The sequence below is a fragment of the Hippichthys cyanospilos genome, chromosome 4 (assembly GCF_059441005.1).
Source record: "Hippichthys cyanospilos isolate Australia breed blue-spotted pipefish chromosome 4, RoL_Hcya_1.0, whole genome shotgun sequence".
Taxonomy (NCBI): domain Eukaryota; kingdom Metazoa; phylum Chordata; class Actinopteri; order Syngnathiformes; family Syngnathidae; genus Hippichthys; species Hippichthys cyanospilos.
In genome coordinates, this window is record NC_142372.1 from 25,840,675 (window position 1) to 25,857,277 (window position 16,603).

A 16,603-nucleotide genomic window follows, 5' to 3' on the forward strand; every position below is an offset into this window, starting at 1 on the left:
CTATGTTAATTAGTGAATACGTGCAACATGTGCAAAAACCTTAGATAAAAACATCACGACTTTATACACATATTAAAAATGAGTAACAATCTACTGTACAGTTAAATTAAATTAAATATACAAAAGAAAAATGACATTTACCTTTGGGGCGACGTGATTTGAGCTGGGTGGAGGCGGAGGGGAGCAGAGACCAACCCGCAGAATTTATTGATTTATTTTCTTATACTAGAACTTTTCTCAAACAAGAACATATCACCAGCGATTTCCTTCTCTTTAATCCATAATAGAAGAAGCCTCTCCATTTTGTTGTTGACCGAGGTCCGTCCCCTGGCAAGGAAATTCTTCTTAAAGGATTGCAGAGCGGTTACGGCCATACTCACGAGCAAGGTTAACTATGCGTGCGCCTCCTTCGTATTTTTTTTATTCTCTCCGTGACTGAGCCTGTGACTGTGACCTTAATTGACTAATAGCATATCGGCATCTCCGTGACTAAGACCATGACTGAGACCGTGACTGTGACCTTATAAGACCAAAAGCATATCAGTGTTTCCATGACATGCGAGAATAGTTATTTTTGATGATGCAGCAAAGCAAAAAAAAGTGCGGACACACTGACTGGCATGTTGGATTGTTTGTAAGACGAAAGGTGTGTGCGTAAGAGGTGGACAAAAAACGCCGCGGTCCACGTTCGTAAGATGAAAAGTTCGTAAAACAGGGAGTTCGTTAACCAGGGGCTCACTGTATTTGCATTTCTTTTCTGTTGCCATCAATGCATCCAGGAAACACGTAACTACAATGCTGGTCTTCTGTTGATCGGCGTCTCCTTACGGAGATGCTGGTCTGGTATTGGTCTGCCTCACTCGTTTCAAAATGGCGAAACGATAAAGCTTTGTTCTATCGCGAGCGGTTACAAAACTGTATTTATAGTGCATTTTACTGCTTAATTCAAACTTAAAAGGGTTAGCCATGGGTCACACGATTGCTAGTGATGTTAAAGAGAGAAGTAAGAAGATGATTTATATGGAAACGAAGCTGGAGATTATCAAGAAATACGAAGCTAGCCTAGCCTAGGCTACCCTTACTAGGGAATATGGGCATAACAAGCGGTACGCAAAGGTAAATAAATCCTTTCTATACATTTTTATTCATGATTTTTTCTGATTGTATACATGTATGTTATATATATGTTGCACTTACTATACAGTTTTGGTACCAATTTTTAATATGTATGTACAATTTTGATGTTTATACCTGGGGTTCTAAACGCATTAGCTATTTAACATAGCCCGCCATACGGTGAATTTGCCTTACGAGCCCAACCGCGGAATGGATTAATCTCGTAACACGGGGGCCCACTGTTTACTGGGTTCCGGCCATGTTTTTTTGTTTGTTTTTTTCATCGGGAACGTGTCAGCGAAATCTCTTAAAGAAGACTTGGACAAGCCTAGCTGCTTAAACAGCAAAAAGAGTAACTCAGACCAGCCAAGATTGACTTTTCTATGCCGGGTTTAGGGAAAAAGCTTGGGCAAATGAACTCGTGGGTTTTCCAACACTAATTTCAACCGCCCAGCCGTCCCCCCCTGGCTTTTATTGAGCAAAAGCATAGCAGATTACAAGACACAACAAAAGAGCCATCCGGGCGCCACCGACAGCTTGGGCCAAGGTCCCGGCCCGGCTCACACTTTCGTGCGTCAACAGCTCTATCTAAGGACAGGGTCAAAATGAACTAGGATTGCATAAATGGATAACAATGAAATAAGCACATAATGATAACAACCTAATATATGATTCCCTTCACAGAACGTTCATGTAAATGAGAGACTTGAGATTAGAGAACGATGTTGTGTATTGATCATAATTGTATTTAAAATAACGAGAATGCCTATTAAGAGGCATTTGCAGATTATGACTGTTGTCTAAATTATTCTGCAGCCACTTAGTGTCATGTTTTGAATGAACACAATCAAAATTAAGGTTTAAATGAAAAGGCAAGACATATACAAAAACATTTTAAGTACACACATCATTCATCCCTTTGGGGCTGCAAGATCAATCATTTTGGTCAATATTGAATCACCATTATTAATCACGATTATTCATAATATTTGACCGAACATTTATTTATTGCCCTGTTTTTAAACAAGCAGTATATCAGCAAGACTTCCACGCTTGATACCTAATAAAGATAATAAACTAAAATAAATTAAGACAGAAAGAAAGAAACGAATTAACCCGGGACATGGCAAAAACCTGCCACACAGGGCAACACAGCTAACTTAATTGCTGAGTGCAAACCAATAAAAAAGTGAAGCCTGCTTATAACCAAGCACATTACAGTATTTGCTTTTAAGCAAATTTTAATCAATTAGCAGTCAAAATGTCATTTTTGTTCATTTCAGACTGAATACATTCCAATTTTTTGCCAATGGGATTTTTTAAAATGGGTCTCAATTGAGAGCTAGCACTATATATATGAGGAAGTAGCTGTGAAAATCAACGCCATTTCACAATAGTAAATAATACATTAAGGTGAGAAAGCAAAGGCTTTTGTCAGGCAAACAAGTGGAAAACATTGCCCCCTGGTGGTAGGATGACAATGTGCTTGATTTGACATATACCATAGCCGGCTTTTTAAATGTTGATGTCGCTGAGAATCACCTTAATCGTGGCAGCCAATATCGTGATCGCCATTAAAATTCATTGTGCAGCAATACCACAAGCTAAAATTAGTTTAACACCCCTAATACAGAGCCTCAATTCATCACTGCTATTCTCAACGGCACACATGACTCATTGCCAAAAGCTTACTTGAGAATCTCTGTCCACATTTGGAACAGGCAAAAGGTTTCCCACAACTGTGGCTACTGTGGGCTCGTGTGTGTCTGATGAAGGATCTTTTTTTAGCAAATCTTTCACCACAAATAGAACAAGAAAAGGGTTTCTCACCAGTGTGGGTTCTCACGTGTTCTATCAAGGGTTTCTTTGTCGAAAATTTTTTACCACATTCCGAACATGCAAAATTTTTCTCACCAGTGTGGGTTTGGGTATGCTGTCTCAAGTTTGACTTAGTAGAAAATTTTTGACCACAGTCCGAACAGGAAAACGGTTTCTCCCCAGTGTGGGTTATTGTGTGGTCGTTTAGTAAATCCTTTGTAGAAAAGCTTTTACCACAATACGAACAGGCAAAAGGTTTCTCACCAGTGTGGATTCTTGTGTGTCTTTTCACGTGAGACTTTTTCGAAAAATTTTTACCACATATCGAACATGCAAAAGGTTTTGTGTGAATTTTAGTGTGTTCGATCAGGTATTTTTCCCAAGTAAATTTTTGACCACAAATCGAACAGGCAAAAGGTTTCTCACCAGTGTGGATCCTTGCATGTCTCTTTAAGCTTGGCTTTGTGGTGAATTTTTTATCACAAAGCAAACAAGCAAAAGGTTTCTCATCGGAGTGGGTTCTTGTGTGTTGTTTGCAGTGTGCCTTTAAAGAAAATCTTCGACCACAAACAGAACAGGCAAAAGGCTTCTCTCCAGAGTGACCCATTATATGGCTTTTGAATCGGGACTTGTAGCAGAATGTTTTTCCACACTGAGAACATTTCCAACGTTCGCTCTCAACGTGATTTGTCATCTCACCTTCCCCATCTTCATCATCATCAGAGTGTGACGTAGTGCTGTCACTATCTAACATTGACATTGGAGCTAACTGGCCATCTACTTGCTCGCCATCAATATCTCTTGTCACGTGTTGACTGGAACTACTGATTGGAGGCTCCGCCCCTTTCTTCTCTTCTGTCTTCACACGGACACCACTGAGTGGCACCTTTGTGAAATCTCCCTCCTCTTTCATGCGTGTCGGCAGGCGCTCCTCTTTTTTGATGTCGGTGCATTGCAGCTGCAGCTCTTTGTCAGCAGGGAGTTTCAACTCCTCCTCTTTCACAGCAGGCAACCCGGACTCTGGCTGCTTGGAACCCAGATATTCTTCACTAACATCTGTGGGACATATTTTGTTGAGTCAGTCTGTAGTGATTTTGTCGTGATTTTGCTTTTGTGTATTTAATATTCAGGATTATAAATTGGGACAAATGAGCAATAGAAAAATGCCACATCAGATTTTGATGAGACACAATTGGGGGACCTCTGGGGTGCTATATTGTCCCCCAGGACAGGTTTGATTTTACGATAGCTAAAGATTTTTTTTAATGATTTTTTTTTTTTTTTAATGTGATCAAATGACAGTACAACATTACAATTTCAGGGGTCACTCATTTTGAATAGCCTCGAAAGATTTTGATATGAGCTGATGGACGGACCCCAAGGGTGCGCAGTAACAACCAGATCAGGTGTGATGTTACGATAGCGAAAAAAAAATGTTTTAATGTTTTTAAATATGTGATATATTGACAATTAAATGTGTCATTTTCAGAGATCTCTCGTATTAAAATGACACATCAGATTGTGATGGGACCCGAGTGGGGGACCCCTGGGGTACTCTAGTATCCCCCAGATCAGGTGTGATGTTGATTTTTTAAAAGATGTGATATATTGAGAGCTGAATGCGCCATTTTCAGGGGTCACTTATTTTGAAATGTCACATCAGATTTTGAAGGGACCCAACTTCAACTGAATCTGGTTTGTAGAAATAACTGGAAACTCAAGAGAGCCATGACATTATGTTCTTCACAAGTGTATGTGAACTTTTGACCACAACTGTATATTACTGTGTTGTGTTTCAATTGCTGTCTAGTTGTAAAACCACAGACATGGTGTTAACTTTAAGTGCAAGTACGAAAACAGAAAAAAAAAGTTATGCTGCATTCACACCAAACGCGAACAAGGCGAAAAAAACGCGCACAGTTTTGTATTGTCGTCAATGTAGTTCGCACAATGGAGCGTCTGCAATGCGAAAATTGCCCCAATTAAAAAAAAAATGTATCTTTGATCAGTAGTCGCATCGCGACAGTCAATCAGCTTTGGGAGCGTTCCAACATCACACTGGGGACAAGAAAGAATCATGGCGGCCGGTTTGCGGACAACCAGAGCTATCCACCAAGGTCAGCTGAGCTTTCAATTAAAAAACGGAGCCAAGCAAGAGCAGTTTCCTGGCTTGTACAATGGTGGAGGGAGAACTTTGGATAACTGGTATGTTCAGCTTACTTCCTTTTGTTGAAATGTACTGTGTACTGTGCCAAGATACTGTAGTCGTGGTGCAGCTATGACAGCACAGTATGTAGCACAGCATCGGCCACTTGATCGCGAGGTTGAAACTTTTTTTTTTTTTTCTCAGACATGTATTGCCATGTATTGCGAGGGACACGCAACGTAAAAAAGAATAAAGGTTCTATAGAAAAAAATACTCTACTACGCCCCAGAAAATGGAAAGTTCTCAGAGAGTTCTCAGAGTTCCTTTCCAGATCCACTGTAAAGTGCACAACAAACTCATCTGCCACCCCTTGCGCAAATGTGTGAACAAGCTAAATGCCAGCAGTTAACAATCGGCGACCAAAAGCCCACCGAATGAGCGTATTTTCGCGTTCGGTGTGAATGTAGCATTAGTATGAGTGCAGCGCCTGACGAATGACGGACCAGAAAAAAATAAAAAGAAAAAAGTCATCCTCTAGTGGTGGCGGAAGGTTGGGCAAAAATATACCGACGGACTGAGTAATTGTCTGCAGTGTTACCCAAGTTACTTAAAAACTGTAATGCATTTTTTTATTAGTTATCATTTCAAAGTAATTGGTTACATTACCATATTACTGTATTTAAAATGTAATGCATTAGACTACTATCGCAGTACTTTTATATGTCTTTCACAACCATAATTGGAAATATGAATTTTTGAATGCCGTTCTAAACATAGCTCTTTACGCTCATAACACACCCAGAAAGATATGCTAAACCCTAAAAACAGTATAAATCATTTAATTTGTATTGTAAAAGAATAAAAACAAGATACAAAATCTTTTTTTTTTGTATTTATTACTTAGCTTCACAGCACGGTGATGCATTGTGTATGCTGTAGGCAAAAACAGTGCATTTGACAATTTCAACATTAATATTCAAATTCAAGTTCAGTCAGCAAGGGTTAAGGACAGATGTTTCTCAAAAATAGATGATTTCTGTGGGGCTAACATTACCATCTAGCCAACATCATTATTATTGTGTTAAAAGTAGTTTAACATGAGTTTCACATGCTTCATCTTGTTACATATTGACCAGAACTATTACAGTCGGCCCCCGGTTTATGAACACCCTCTTTTACGAACATTTCGACTTACGAGCGTGGACCGCGGAGTTTTTTGTCCGTCTTACGAACAATAAGACATGCATGCCGGCCATTGTATTCGTACAAATATTTTTGCTTTGCTACGTCAATTAAATCAGAAGTTGACGCTCATCACGGCAACATATAACGCTATTGCTCTTACAATGTCACAGTCACTGTCTCAGTCACGGTGTCAGTCACGGAGATGATATTGGCTGGCGTCACGTCAATCACAGAAATGCCGATATGCTATTGGCCGAACGCCTTTATCTAGCTTGATGGCACAGCTGGTCGGGATGGAAGGAAGGAGAGAAAATGAGTGAAAAACGGAAGGAAAGAATGTTGTGAAGACTGCAAACTTTATCTGTTAGACATGGCTTCTAAAATTGCAAGTGGCGGTAAAGGAAGAAGTAAGAGGATGATGACAATAGAAACCAAGCAGGAGATAGTAGGAAAATACGAAGGAGGCGCACGCATAGTTAACCTTGCTAGTGAGTATGGCCGTAACCGCTCGGCAATATGTACAATTCTCAATAACAAGGAAGCTATGATAGCAAGCAAGTCTTCTAAGAACAAGACTTTCCTTGTCAGGGGACAGACCTCGGTCGACAACAAAATGGAGAGGCTTCTTCTATTATGGATTAAAGAGAAGGAAATCGCCGGTGATATGTTCTCGTTTAAGAAAAGTTCTCGTTTAAGAATAAAATAAATTCTGCGGGTTTGTCTCTTCTCCCCTCTGCCTCCACCCACCACCAGCTCAAGTCACGTCGCCCCAAAGGTAAATGTCATTTTTCTTTTGTATAATTATGTTATTAAATTTAACTGTATAGTAGATTGTTACTAATTTTAATGTGTGTATAAAATTGTGATGTTTTTACCTAAGGTTTCTGCACGCGTTGCACGCATTCACTAAATAAAATAGGTTTGGATTGCCCGTCATACGAGCAATTCGTGTTACGAGCCTAGCCGCTGAATGGATTAAGTTCGTAACGCGGGGGCCCACTGTATATCCACTGTGGGAAGGAGCAGCCTATCTTCTACGTACAACATACTCAGCCACGAATCTCCTAACCTCTTGGGGTGGAAGTGGCACATTCTTCAGCGAGAGAGCAAAATCCTCCGCATGTTTTCTTTTCACTAACTTCACGTTACTAAGCCACTGCTCTAAATGGTTTGTCAAATTACTGTTTCTATTTGGCGAAGTGGACTTAACAATTAAATATTCTTTTTTATGTTGTTTGTTCATCTTGTATTTATCTCTAATGAACTGAAAAGTAATAGGCGTATGTCCCTCTTGTGTACAGACTTTTCTCGTTCTTTTTTTTTTTTTTGCGAATTTGGGGGTGGGGCACACACCCACACACCACTTTCAGGCTAAAAATGCATTGTAAAGCATTGCAGTACCCTCATGTGTAACGAGTACAATATTACTATTTTTGTGTAATATATTTCACTACCGCGTTACAGCAAAAAGTAATTCATTACAGTAATTACATCACTTTTATAATGCATTACTCCCAACACTGATCGTCTGGCTTGAAAAAAAAACGATGACAAAAGGGGCGGGGCTCCGACAGATGTTGCGCGATCGCTATCTTCTTTAATGATAGAAAAATATCAAGACCAATTAACGAATGTGAAACAGGGCAATACTTTTGCATTGTGGTTCAACTGAATTCTTTAAAAAATCCTCATGAAAAAAATAATGCACACTGCCCACATATTGTCACTTCAAGAACATTAAAATAAAAAACACACATACACGGCGAATAAGCAAGTGACAAACCTGCTCGGTGTAACGTAACTCGAAGCTGCTTGCGAAACAGTTGAGCAGCTTCTTTTCGCTTCTCCTCCTCTTGGCCTCCACGAAGCTCCTCTTCCAACTTCACTTTGGTTCTTGCGCGCATTTTCACTCAACGTTCGCCACTTTTTGCGCTCGCACTTGATGTCTGCTGAGCCACAAAGGTTACGCTTTGTTAGCCACTAGCAAGCCAAGGTAAGCAAGGCTGATACGACATGAACTACACACGATTTCATAAAACTTAAGTTTGACTGCAATAAAGTAGCGATGGAGGCTGAAAGTTCGAGGGTCGAGTATTTGCAGCAGCGATTCAAAAAATCGAAAGAGTGTTTTGGTATATACCGAAACCCAGGCAGAACTTGTGATTGAAAGGGCGGTTAGCCGGTTGCATTTCCGTTCCCAACGCTTTCCAAAATGTCTCCGTATGTAAACAGTGATCACGTGACTAACGGGACTGGCGCAAACGCGTTGTAAACAGTCGGACGCGATAATACTGGACTATTCTAAATAAAGAGTATAATGTTTTGCCTTGCTAAAACAAAAACACCATATTAGACACCAGCACACAGCCGTTACCATGATCGAGAACGGCGCCAGCTGTGTCGCCAAGATCATGTCAACGGCGTGTCGACCCGATGTGCGTAAACTGGTAAAATGTTTGTCTTTCTTTCAATTTGGACCTTATTTGCCTTCTTTGGTTGTATTGTTTTGGATTGGATTTTAGCTCAATGAAATTACTTTACGTTAGTGTTCGCCGGTTGACACTTTCTTGCTTGAGTTCTTGTTGCAAAATTTATTCGAAAATAACAAGGGTGCCGGAGTGACGTGCGTGTGTACTTTCGGTTGTGTAGCTTGGTTTAGTGTGTACTGCGCGCTTTGAACGTTTCTGTGGTTTTAGTTCTCACAGATTGTGTCCAGCATCATGGGAAATGTGGTTGTTTTATGGCAAGCTGCGTAACGTTCATCTTAATTTTTTAATGGGCCAATATATTAAGTAGAAAGTATTATTATTATCATTATTATTATTTAGTAATATTATTGGTCCATCCATATTATAAATGTATTTTATATTCCTTTCTGTATATATATTTTAGTTACATATGTTCATTTCATCTGAATGTTTGAAATGTGACTGTATGTCTAAATTGTTAAGGTTATTATTACCTACTACTACTACTGCTGCTGCAACTACTGCTTTATCCAACAGCCTGCGTACTTTCAAAGCATTAAAAAAGAACGGAAACGTGGAAGTCAGTTGAGTAATTCTTCCTAACGCACCGTGGTTAACCCTTTCCGTGAGGAACATATACAGTGTGTGTGTGTGTGTGTGTGTATGTGTATATATATATATATATATATATATTGCTTGGATCGGCGCTCGGGAGAAAACAGGCTAATTCCGGTGTGTGGTCCGACTGAGAAGGAGGTCTCACTCTGTTGCTTAGCCAGCGCTCTCAAAACGGACCGGTAGGGAGTCTCACTCAGACACATATATATAGCCCTCCCTAAACGGTCTGATAGGGAGTTCTCACTCTGCTGCATAAACAAGCGACCTCAACGCGGAACGGTTGGAAATCTCAGAACAGGACGCTTTCAATGACTGTGCCCACTAACTGCAGACTAGACTGAGGGGTGGACCTCTGCGGCGAAGGCTCCACCGAACCCCTGAGACCGATTCGAACCCAGGTTAAGAACCACTGATATATATATATATATATATATATATATATATATATATATATATATATATATATATATATATATATATATATATATATATATATATATATATATATATATATATATATATATATATGTGTGTGTGTAAACGTGTATATGTATATATGTATTTTTTATTATTTATTATTACAGCAGCTTTTGTTAACCAAGGTTGAACCACATTATGTTCATTAAAAGAAGTAAGCAAGATCGTACCAACGTCTGAATCCATCCATTTTCTTTCTCAAAAATTCTTTGCACGGGTTAAGGGGTCCTGAAAACATATTTCACAGTGCGCAATTCACTGAAAAATGGTTGAGAACTACTGAGATTGCGTGTCATGTCAATAAATACTTAAAAAAAAAAGTTTTAGGATTCAAAATGTTTGTTAAAAAAGGGGGAAAAAAAACAGTAATACTAAAAATTGCAGCAATTTCTTGGCTCGACTTTCACTTGTCGGTGACATTAGATTTGGCCGTACTTCCTTTTCTTTCACCGGCATTCTTTTTCACAAATCTATGTGCAATGAACAATATCTTGGTTCCGAATTGAAACTCTCGAATAATTGCCACTGAGTATCAGTACTTTATTGCAGTCAAACAAGTTTGTTTTACATCTTTGTGTATGGTAAAATTGTTTCACTTCTCATCAAAGTTTGTTGGCCTTGTTTTTAGCTCTGGAGTCGCGGATAATATCAATCAATCAAATCAATCAAATTTTATTTGTATAGCCCTAAATCAGCCAAGTCTCAAAGGGCTTCACATATGTAAAGCGGTCTTGTGGAGACTTCTTTCGAAAAAATAAGTCATACAAAGACATCTTTTCAGTGTTAGGTACACAACAGCATCCCCTGTCAAAGCTCCCAGAAGGGGAAGGAAAAACTCAAAAACCCAATTAGGGGAAAATCAGAAACCTACAGAAGGGACCACAGGTGGGAGGAGCCCCCTTCCAGCCCCACAGGTTGAAGTGGATGCTGCATGTACCAAATACAGACAAATAGATTCACATAAACAATATGTTTTACTAATAAAACATATTGTGCTATATATTGCAGTGATGTCTTGACAGCAGGCAAAACCATTGGGCAGGAACCATCCCACATTCCAACCAAGTGGACCGCAGACGGCCCATCTCCTAACCCGCGATGGTCGATCGGCGCAGGACCAGATGGAGGCGGTCAAGTCAACCCTCACCATGTAGCTAGCCTCCTCTCCGAGCCGGAAGAGGGGGGCAGGAAAAAAGAAAGCTGCAGACAGGCTCAATTAACTAAATTTTGAATATAAATGTGTTTTTAGTCAGGATTTAAAGATTTCAACTGAGGTGGCTGCGCGAACTTCCATAGGTAGGGCATTCCATAGTACTGGCGCGCGAATGGAAAATGCCCTTGATCCCGCGGACTTCTTTTTAGCCCGGGGGTCGATAGCAAACCGGCCTTTTGTGATCGAAGTTGTCAGGACGGAACATATGGTGATACTAAGTCGATGAGATAGGAAAGAGCTAAACCGTGTAAAATTTTATAAATATTTAACAGCACCTTAAAATCACATCTCACGTGTATTGGAAGCCAATGCAGGTCAGCTAGAATCTGAGTAATATGATTGAACTTTCTCGTCCTTGTCAATAGTCTCGCTGCTGCATTCTGTACAGACTGCAGGCTTTTGATGTAGGACATGGGAAGTCCAGAAAACAAAACGTTACAATAGTCTAGGCGCAACGTAACAAATGCATGAATGAATGTTTCTGCATCGCTAGGAGAAAGAATAGGGCGAATTTTAGCTATATTGCGAAGGTGAAAAAACACCGTTCTTGTCATGTTATTAATATGTGTTCAAAAGGAGAGAGTTGAGTCAAATTTTTTGCAGAACTACTTTGGGAAATAGTAGTTTTCCAGGTTCAACGTGGTATTCTTAATCAAGTGCTGATGATGAGCAGGGCCAATAATTAACATCTGTTTTACTAGGGTTAAGAAGCAGAAAATTGGAAGACATCCATTGTTTAATCTCAGCAAGGCAGGCCTCCAGTTTACTGCACTTGCACGGATCTGTTATTTCTAAAGGCATATACCGTTGGGTATCATCAGCATAGCAATGAAAACTAATAGCATGTTTATGTATAATATCGCCAAGAGGAATCATGTAGATGTTGAACAGTAAGGGACCAAGTACTGACCCCTGCGGGACACCACATGAGACGGAGAAAGATTCAGAGATGGCATTGCCATAAGAGACACTATGCGTCCTTCCCAGGATGTAAGATCTGAACCAAGAAAGTGCTGATCCTGAGATACCAACACATGATCTAAGACGTTCTATAAGAATATGATGATCAATAGTGTCAAATGCGTCATTAAGGTCAAGCAATAATAATATTGATGAGATGTTGGAATCCATGGCTAAGAGAAGATCATTCGTCACTTTTACAAGGGCTGTCTCAGTTGAGTGGTTGGCCCTAATCTATTTATCTATTTACTAATAAGCAGAATAATTGTTGAATATGAGTATGCGGATGCATTCTATGTAATTTAAGACATGCATATTCAGAGATACTGTACACGTTTTCAACCACAAACACACCCCTATATATTTAAAAACATTTGAATCAAGAATGAAAGCCATTTCATTTTCAGTGCAAGAAAAAAAGCTTTAATGGCTTGGAAAAAATGAAGAACCTGCCCCGAAAGGAGCCAGACATCTTACAGAGGATGAACAAAAGTTTGTCCGTACTCGGTTTAATTCTGTATTAATTGAGCAATCAAGAGATATACAGTACTTTGAATAAAAAATACTTCAAATACAAGAAAGTACAACAAGAGCACAAATACCAATACATGTCCGACTTTGGATACATAGAATTTCCCCCAATTACTTTTTTTTCTCGTGAAAACCCTATTTTCCCCCTAAAGAGAAAATTCCTTCAAATTGTTCGAAAACAAAAGGCTATTTTCTATTTTAATTTTAAAAGCCGCAGAAGAGAGCAACCCATACTGGCATCGGCGCCTGTTGTGAGGTGTCTGTCCCTGGTATTGATGTTGCCCATCTCTAATTACAATACCTGCCATTGTAAATACCTTCAATATTAACAATGAGAACTGTTTCAAGTGCATTTAGAAATAGAAACTTTCCTTTTAAAGGGAGTATGTGTAATTTTTCGCATGGCCTATGGGAGCTACAAGGGCATTACACACTCCTCCTCTGGCTGTCCGTAGCTATAACAGACATGGCAGCCTCCAGAGGAGTGCCACCCCCCATGCATTATCATTTAATTATAACCCGTCCTACGATTATACAGTCGGCCCCCGGCTTACGAGCACCCTGATTTACGAACAATTCGCCTTACGAGCGTGGATCAGGGAGATTTTTGTCCTCCGCTTACGAACAAACCTCTCGCCTTACGAGCAATTCGACATGCCGGCCATTGAGTATGTAGAAATGTTCTCGTTAGTTTGCGTCAATAAAATCAACAGTAGCGACATCATCAATCATCAGTGGATACTTGTGGCAGTAACGTGAACGCTAATGGGTCTTACAACGTCACACTAACTGTCTCACTCACGGTGTCTAAATATATTACCATTTAAGTGTAGTGTTTGTACAGCTAAAGGGAAAAACAGCTGACATGAAATTAAATGTGCCGATTGCAGGACAAAGAATTGTCATTGGTTTAAATGTGTGTTTTTTTAAAAATTAATTGTCAATACATTCCAACCGTTTAAAAAAAAAAGTGCGAATAATTATCAGTCAGTCACGGAGATGCGAATATGCTATTGGTCGATTAAGGTCACCCGGTCTCACTCACGGAGATGCTATTGGCCGGCGTCACACGTCAATCACAGAAATGCCGATATGCTATTGGCCGAACGCCTTTATCTAGCTTGATGGGACAGGATGGAAGATAGGAGAGAAAATTAGTGAAAAACGGAATGTTGTGAAGACTTTGCAAACTTTATCTGTTAGACATAGCTTCTAAAATTACTAGCAGCGGTAAAGAAAGAAATAAGAGGATGATGTTTTAGTATCTGCGTGATTTGCACCCTGACTGAAAGAGTTACTGTAACACTGTAAGACCAATCGCATATCTATCGTCGTATTAACTTTGAGCGTTAGACTCTGCCCCCCTCTGCTTACACCCAGCTCAAGTCTCGTCGTTTCAAAGGTAAAAGCTATTTATTCATTGTATTTAACATATAATGCAAGTGTACAGCAGATTATGTCACTCAATTTTAATATATGTATACAGTGTGTCGTTTTTACCTAAGGCTTCGGCGCGCGTTGCACGCATTCACGAATTAACATGGGTTTGGATTGCCCGCTATACGAGCAATTCGAGATACGAGCGTAGCCGCTGAACGGATTAAGTTCGTAACCCGGGGGCCCACTGTATTTAAAACAAACTGTTGGTCGTTAAGAACACATTTACTTGCAAGTTTTTGAAATGTATAATTTAACGTATTCATTCTGAATGAAAAACACACAGTGTCACTTTAAAGGACATTTCTTGTGTGTTCTATCAAGCCCCTCCTAAGAGAAAATGTTTGACCACAATTCGAACAGGAAAAAGGTTTCTCAGCAGTGTGGCTTTGTGTGTGCTATCAAGTTTCCCTTAGTAGAAAAACTTTGACCACAGAACGAACAGGCAAAAGGTTTCTTACCAGTGTGGATTCCTGTGTGTCTTATCATGCTCGCTTTTTGAGAAAATCTTTGACCACAAATCGAACAGGCAAAAGGTTTTTCACCAGTGTGGGTTCTTATGTGTACGTGTAGCTGGTACTTTCTAGAAAAGTGTTCACCACAAACCGAACAGGCAAAAGGTTTCTCACCAGCGTGGGTCCTTGTGTGTTCTTTCGCGGTCTCCTTTTGAGGATGTCTTTTACCACAGACAGAACAGGGAAAAGGTTTCTCACAAGCGTGGGCAATCATATGTTTTTTTAAACACAACTTGTCGACATCCGTTTTTCCACACTGAGAACATTTCCAACGTTTGCTCTCAATGTGATGTGTCATCTCACCTTCCTGCTCTTCATCATCATCAGAATGTGACGTTGTGTCGCTACCATCTGACATTGGAGCTAATTGGCTGTTCGCTTGATGGCCAATATCTCCTGTCAGGTGTTGACTGGAACGGCTGCTTGAAGGCACCATCCCTTTTTCATCTTCCGTCTTCACGTGGGCGCTTGTGAGTGGCACCGCTGTGAAATCTCCCTCGTCTTTTATGCGTGGTGCCAGCTGCTCCTCCATTTGTATGTTAGGGCACTGCAGCTGTTCCTCCTCTTTGCCAATAGGGGGCTCCAACTCATCTTTCACCTCAGGCCACTCTGGCTCCTGTTGCTCTGGACCCAGATATTCTTCACTCATGTCTGTGGGACACGAAACATACAGGTATGGTTTGGTAAAGTCACTCTGTAGCTGTTTTGCTAGCCAGAAACAATCCCCTGACAGACCAAGCTTTGGCCAAGGCCAAGTTTTGCAAATCAGAAATCTGATTGGTTCAAAACCGCCATTGCTACTGTTTAGGATTAGGATTAGGATTAGGAGTGAAGAAATGAAAAGAAAAGTACAAAGCCTTCTTCAACAGATTTAAGTAGGAATTTGCTTTCAAAACAAAATATTTTTAAGGGGTCAAAATCCCATCCCATCTCGAAAAAAACATGTGTATTCCGATTTGGACCTATGGACCTGAAAGACCTGCCTGAGGATCGAGTCGCTTACCAATACCGTAAGTATTTCCCACTAAAGACCTCTGTCAAATGGAAATTCCCGAACCCGAAAAATAACAAAACATATGCATTAATATTTCTACGATTATATGACATTAACGATTGATCGCTTGCAACGGAACTTCCGTTATCTGGAAACCGGATGCTATTCAGGGGACCACTTTAGCGCAAACACAGGAAGTTCTTGCCCCGTATAATTCCAATTAATTATTGTATTGAATTATTGTGACTATGAATGATTTTGATGTCATTCATTTATTAAGAAAAAGAAAGGAAATGACCGTGGAAGAGTGACCGTGAAATGCATCCAACTGACCGTAGCGGGAGACGCTCTGAATCTGAAAAACTCAAATCTACGAGGCTTTGAAAAACAAGGATTTCATTTTTGCTTAGTATTCTGACAATTCACCTTCTCAGAGGAAATTGAAATTATAATAGTGGCTCGACGCATAAGAATCACCAGACATCAGCGATGATCAACAGGAAGATTACTTGCAATTAGCAACAGGATGATATGCATTTTTCCCAAGATGGTCAAAACTCAACATTAAAAATAAAGCACAGCATACAAGACTGACATCAAATAAAGTGCAGTACTGTATTGGTGTCATTTTATAAACAGTACATCTTTAGGACCATGTTTTCGCATTTTCCAGTTCATATATAGTACATGTTTTACATATTTAGTAAACAGGTTTTGCGCAATATATTGTTGCAATTTATTGCTTGTGTTGTTACACATGCACTGTATTTTGTTAGCGTACTTGCACGTTCACGCAGGACATGTACCGTTGTTTCCCACATAAGAAAATTCCGTTAAAAGATTGGATAACGCAAACACTGTAGGATTCCTCACTAGAGAAAACTTATTGCACACAGTGACTGGGAGTCAACATCAGAAGCAGGCAGTCCATGTCTGACATGCTAAGAAAGTGAAACCGAACGTGGCCAGATTAGATGTCGCTCTTTATAAGCATAGAAAGGTTGTTGAAAAGAGGGGAATAAACAAGTGACAAACCTGCTCGGCGTAACACAACTCGAAGGTGCTTCGGCAATCTTTACGCTTTCATTTGAAGTTTGTTGAGTCAACAAACAAGTGTAGTTTGTT

At 39.9% G+C, this 16,603-nt stretch overlaps 1 protein-coding gene and 1 long non-coding RNA gene across 2 annotated transcripts; one reads left to right on the plus strand and one right to left on the minus strand.

Annotated features, from left to right (window-relative positions):
* Window positions 1-1,488: 1,488 nt before the first annotated feature.
* Window positions 1,489-8,477, minus strand: LOC148425174 (uncharacterized). Its single transcript, XM_088413396.1, has 3 exons — window positions 8,406-8,477; window positions 8,049-8,211; window positions 1,489-3,990 (listed from the first exon to the last, which is right to left on the minus strand). Exons 2-3 carry the CDS (start codon window positions 8,167-8,169, stop codon window positions 2,774-2,776), a joined length of 1,338 nt encoding a protein of 445 aa, XP_088269522.1. The 5' UTR covers window positions 8,170-8,211; window positions 8,406-8,477; the 3' UTR covers window positions 1,489-2,773.
* Window positions 8,003-13,381, plus strand: LOC148425175 (uncharacterized). Its single transcript, XR_015865417.1, has 2 exons — window positions 8,003-8,258; window positions 10,837-13,381. It is a non-coding gene; the product is annotated as an uncharacterized LOC148425175 (long non-coding RNA).
* The last annotated feature ends 3,222 nt before the right edge of the window (window positions 13,382-16,603 follow it).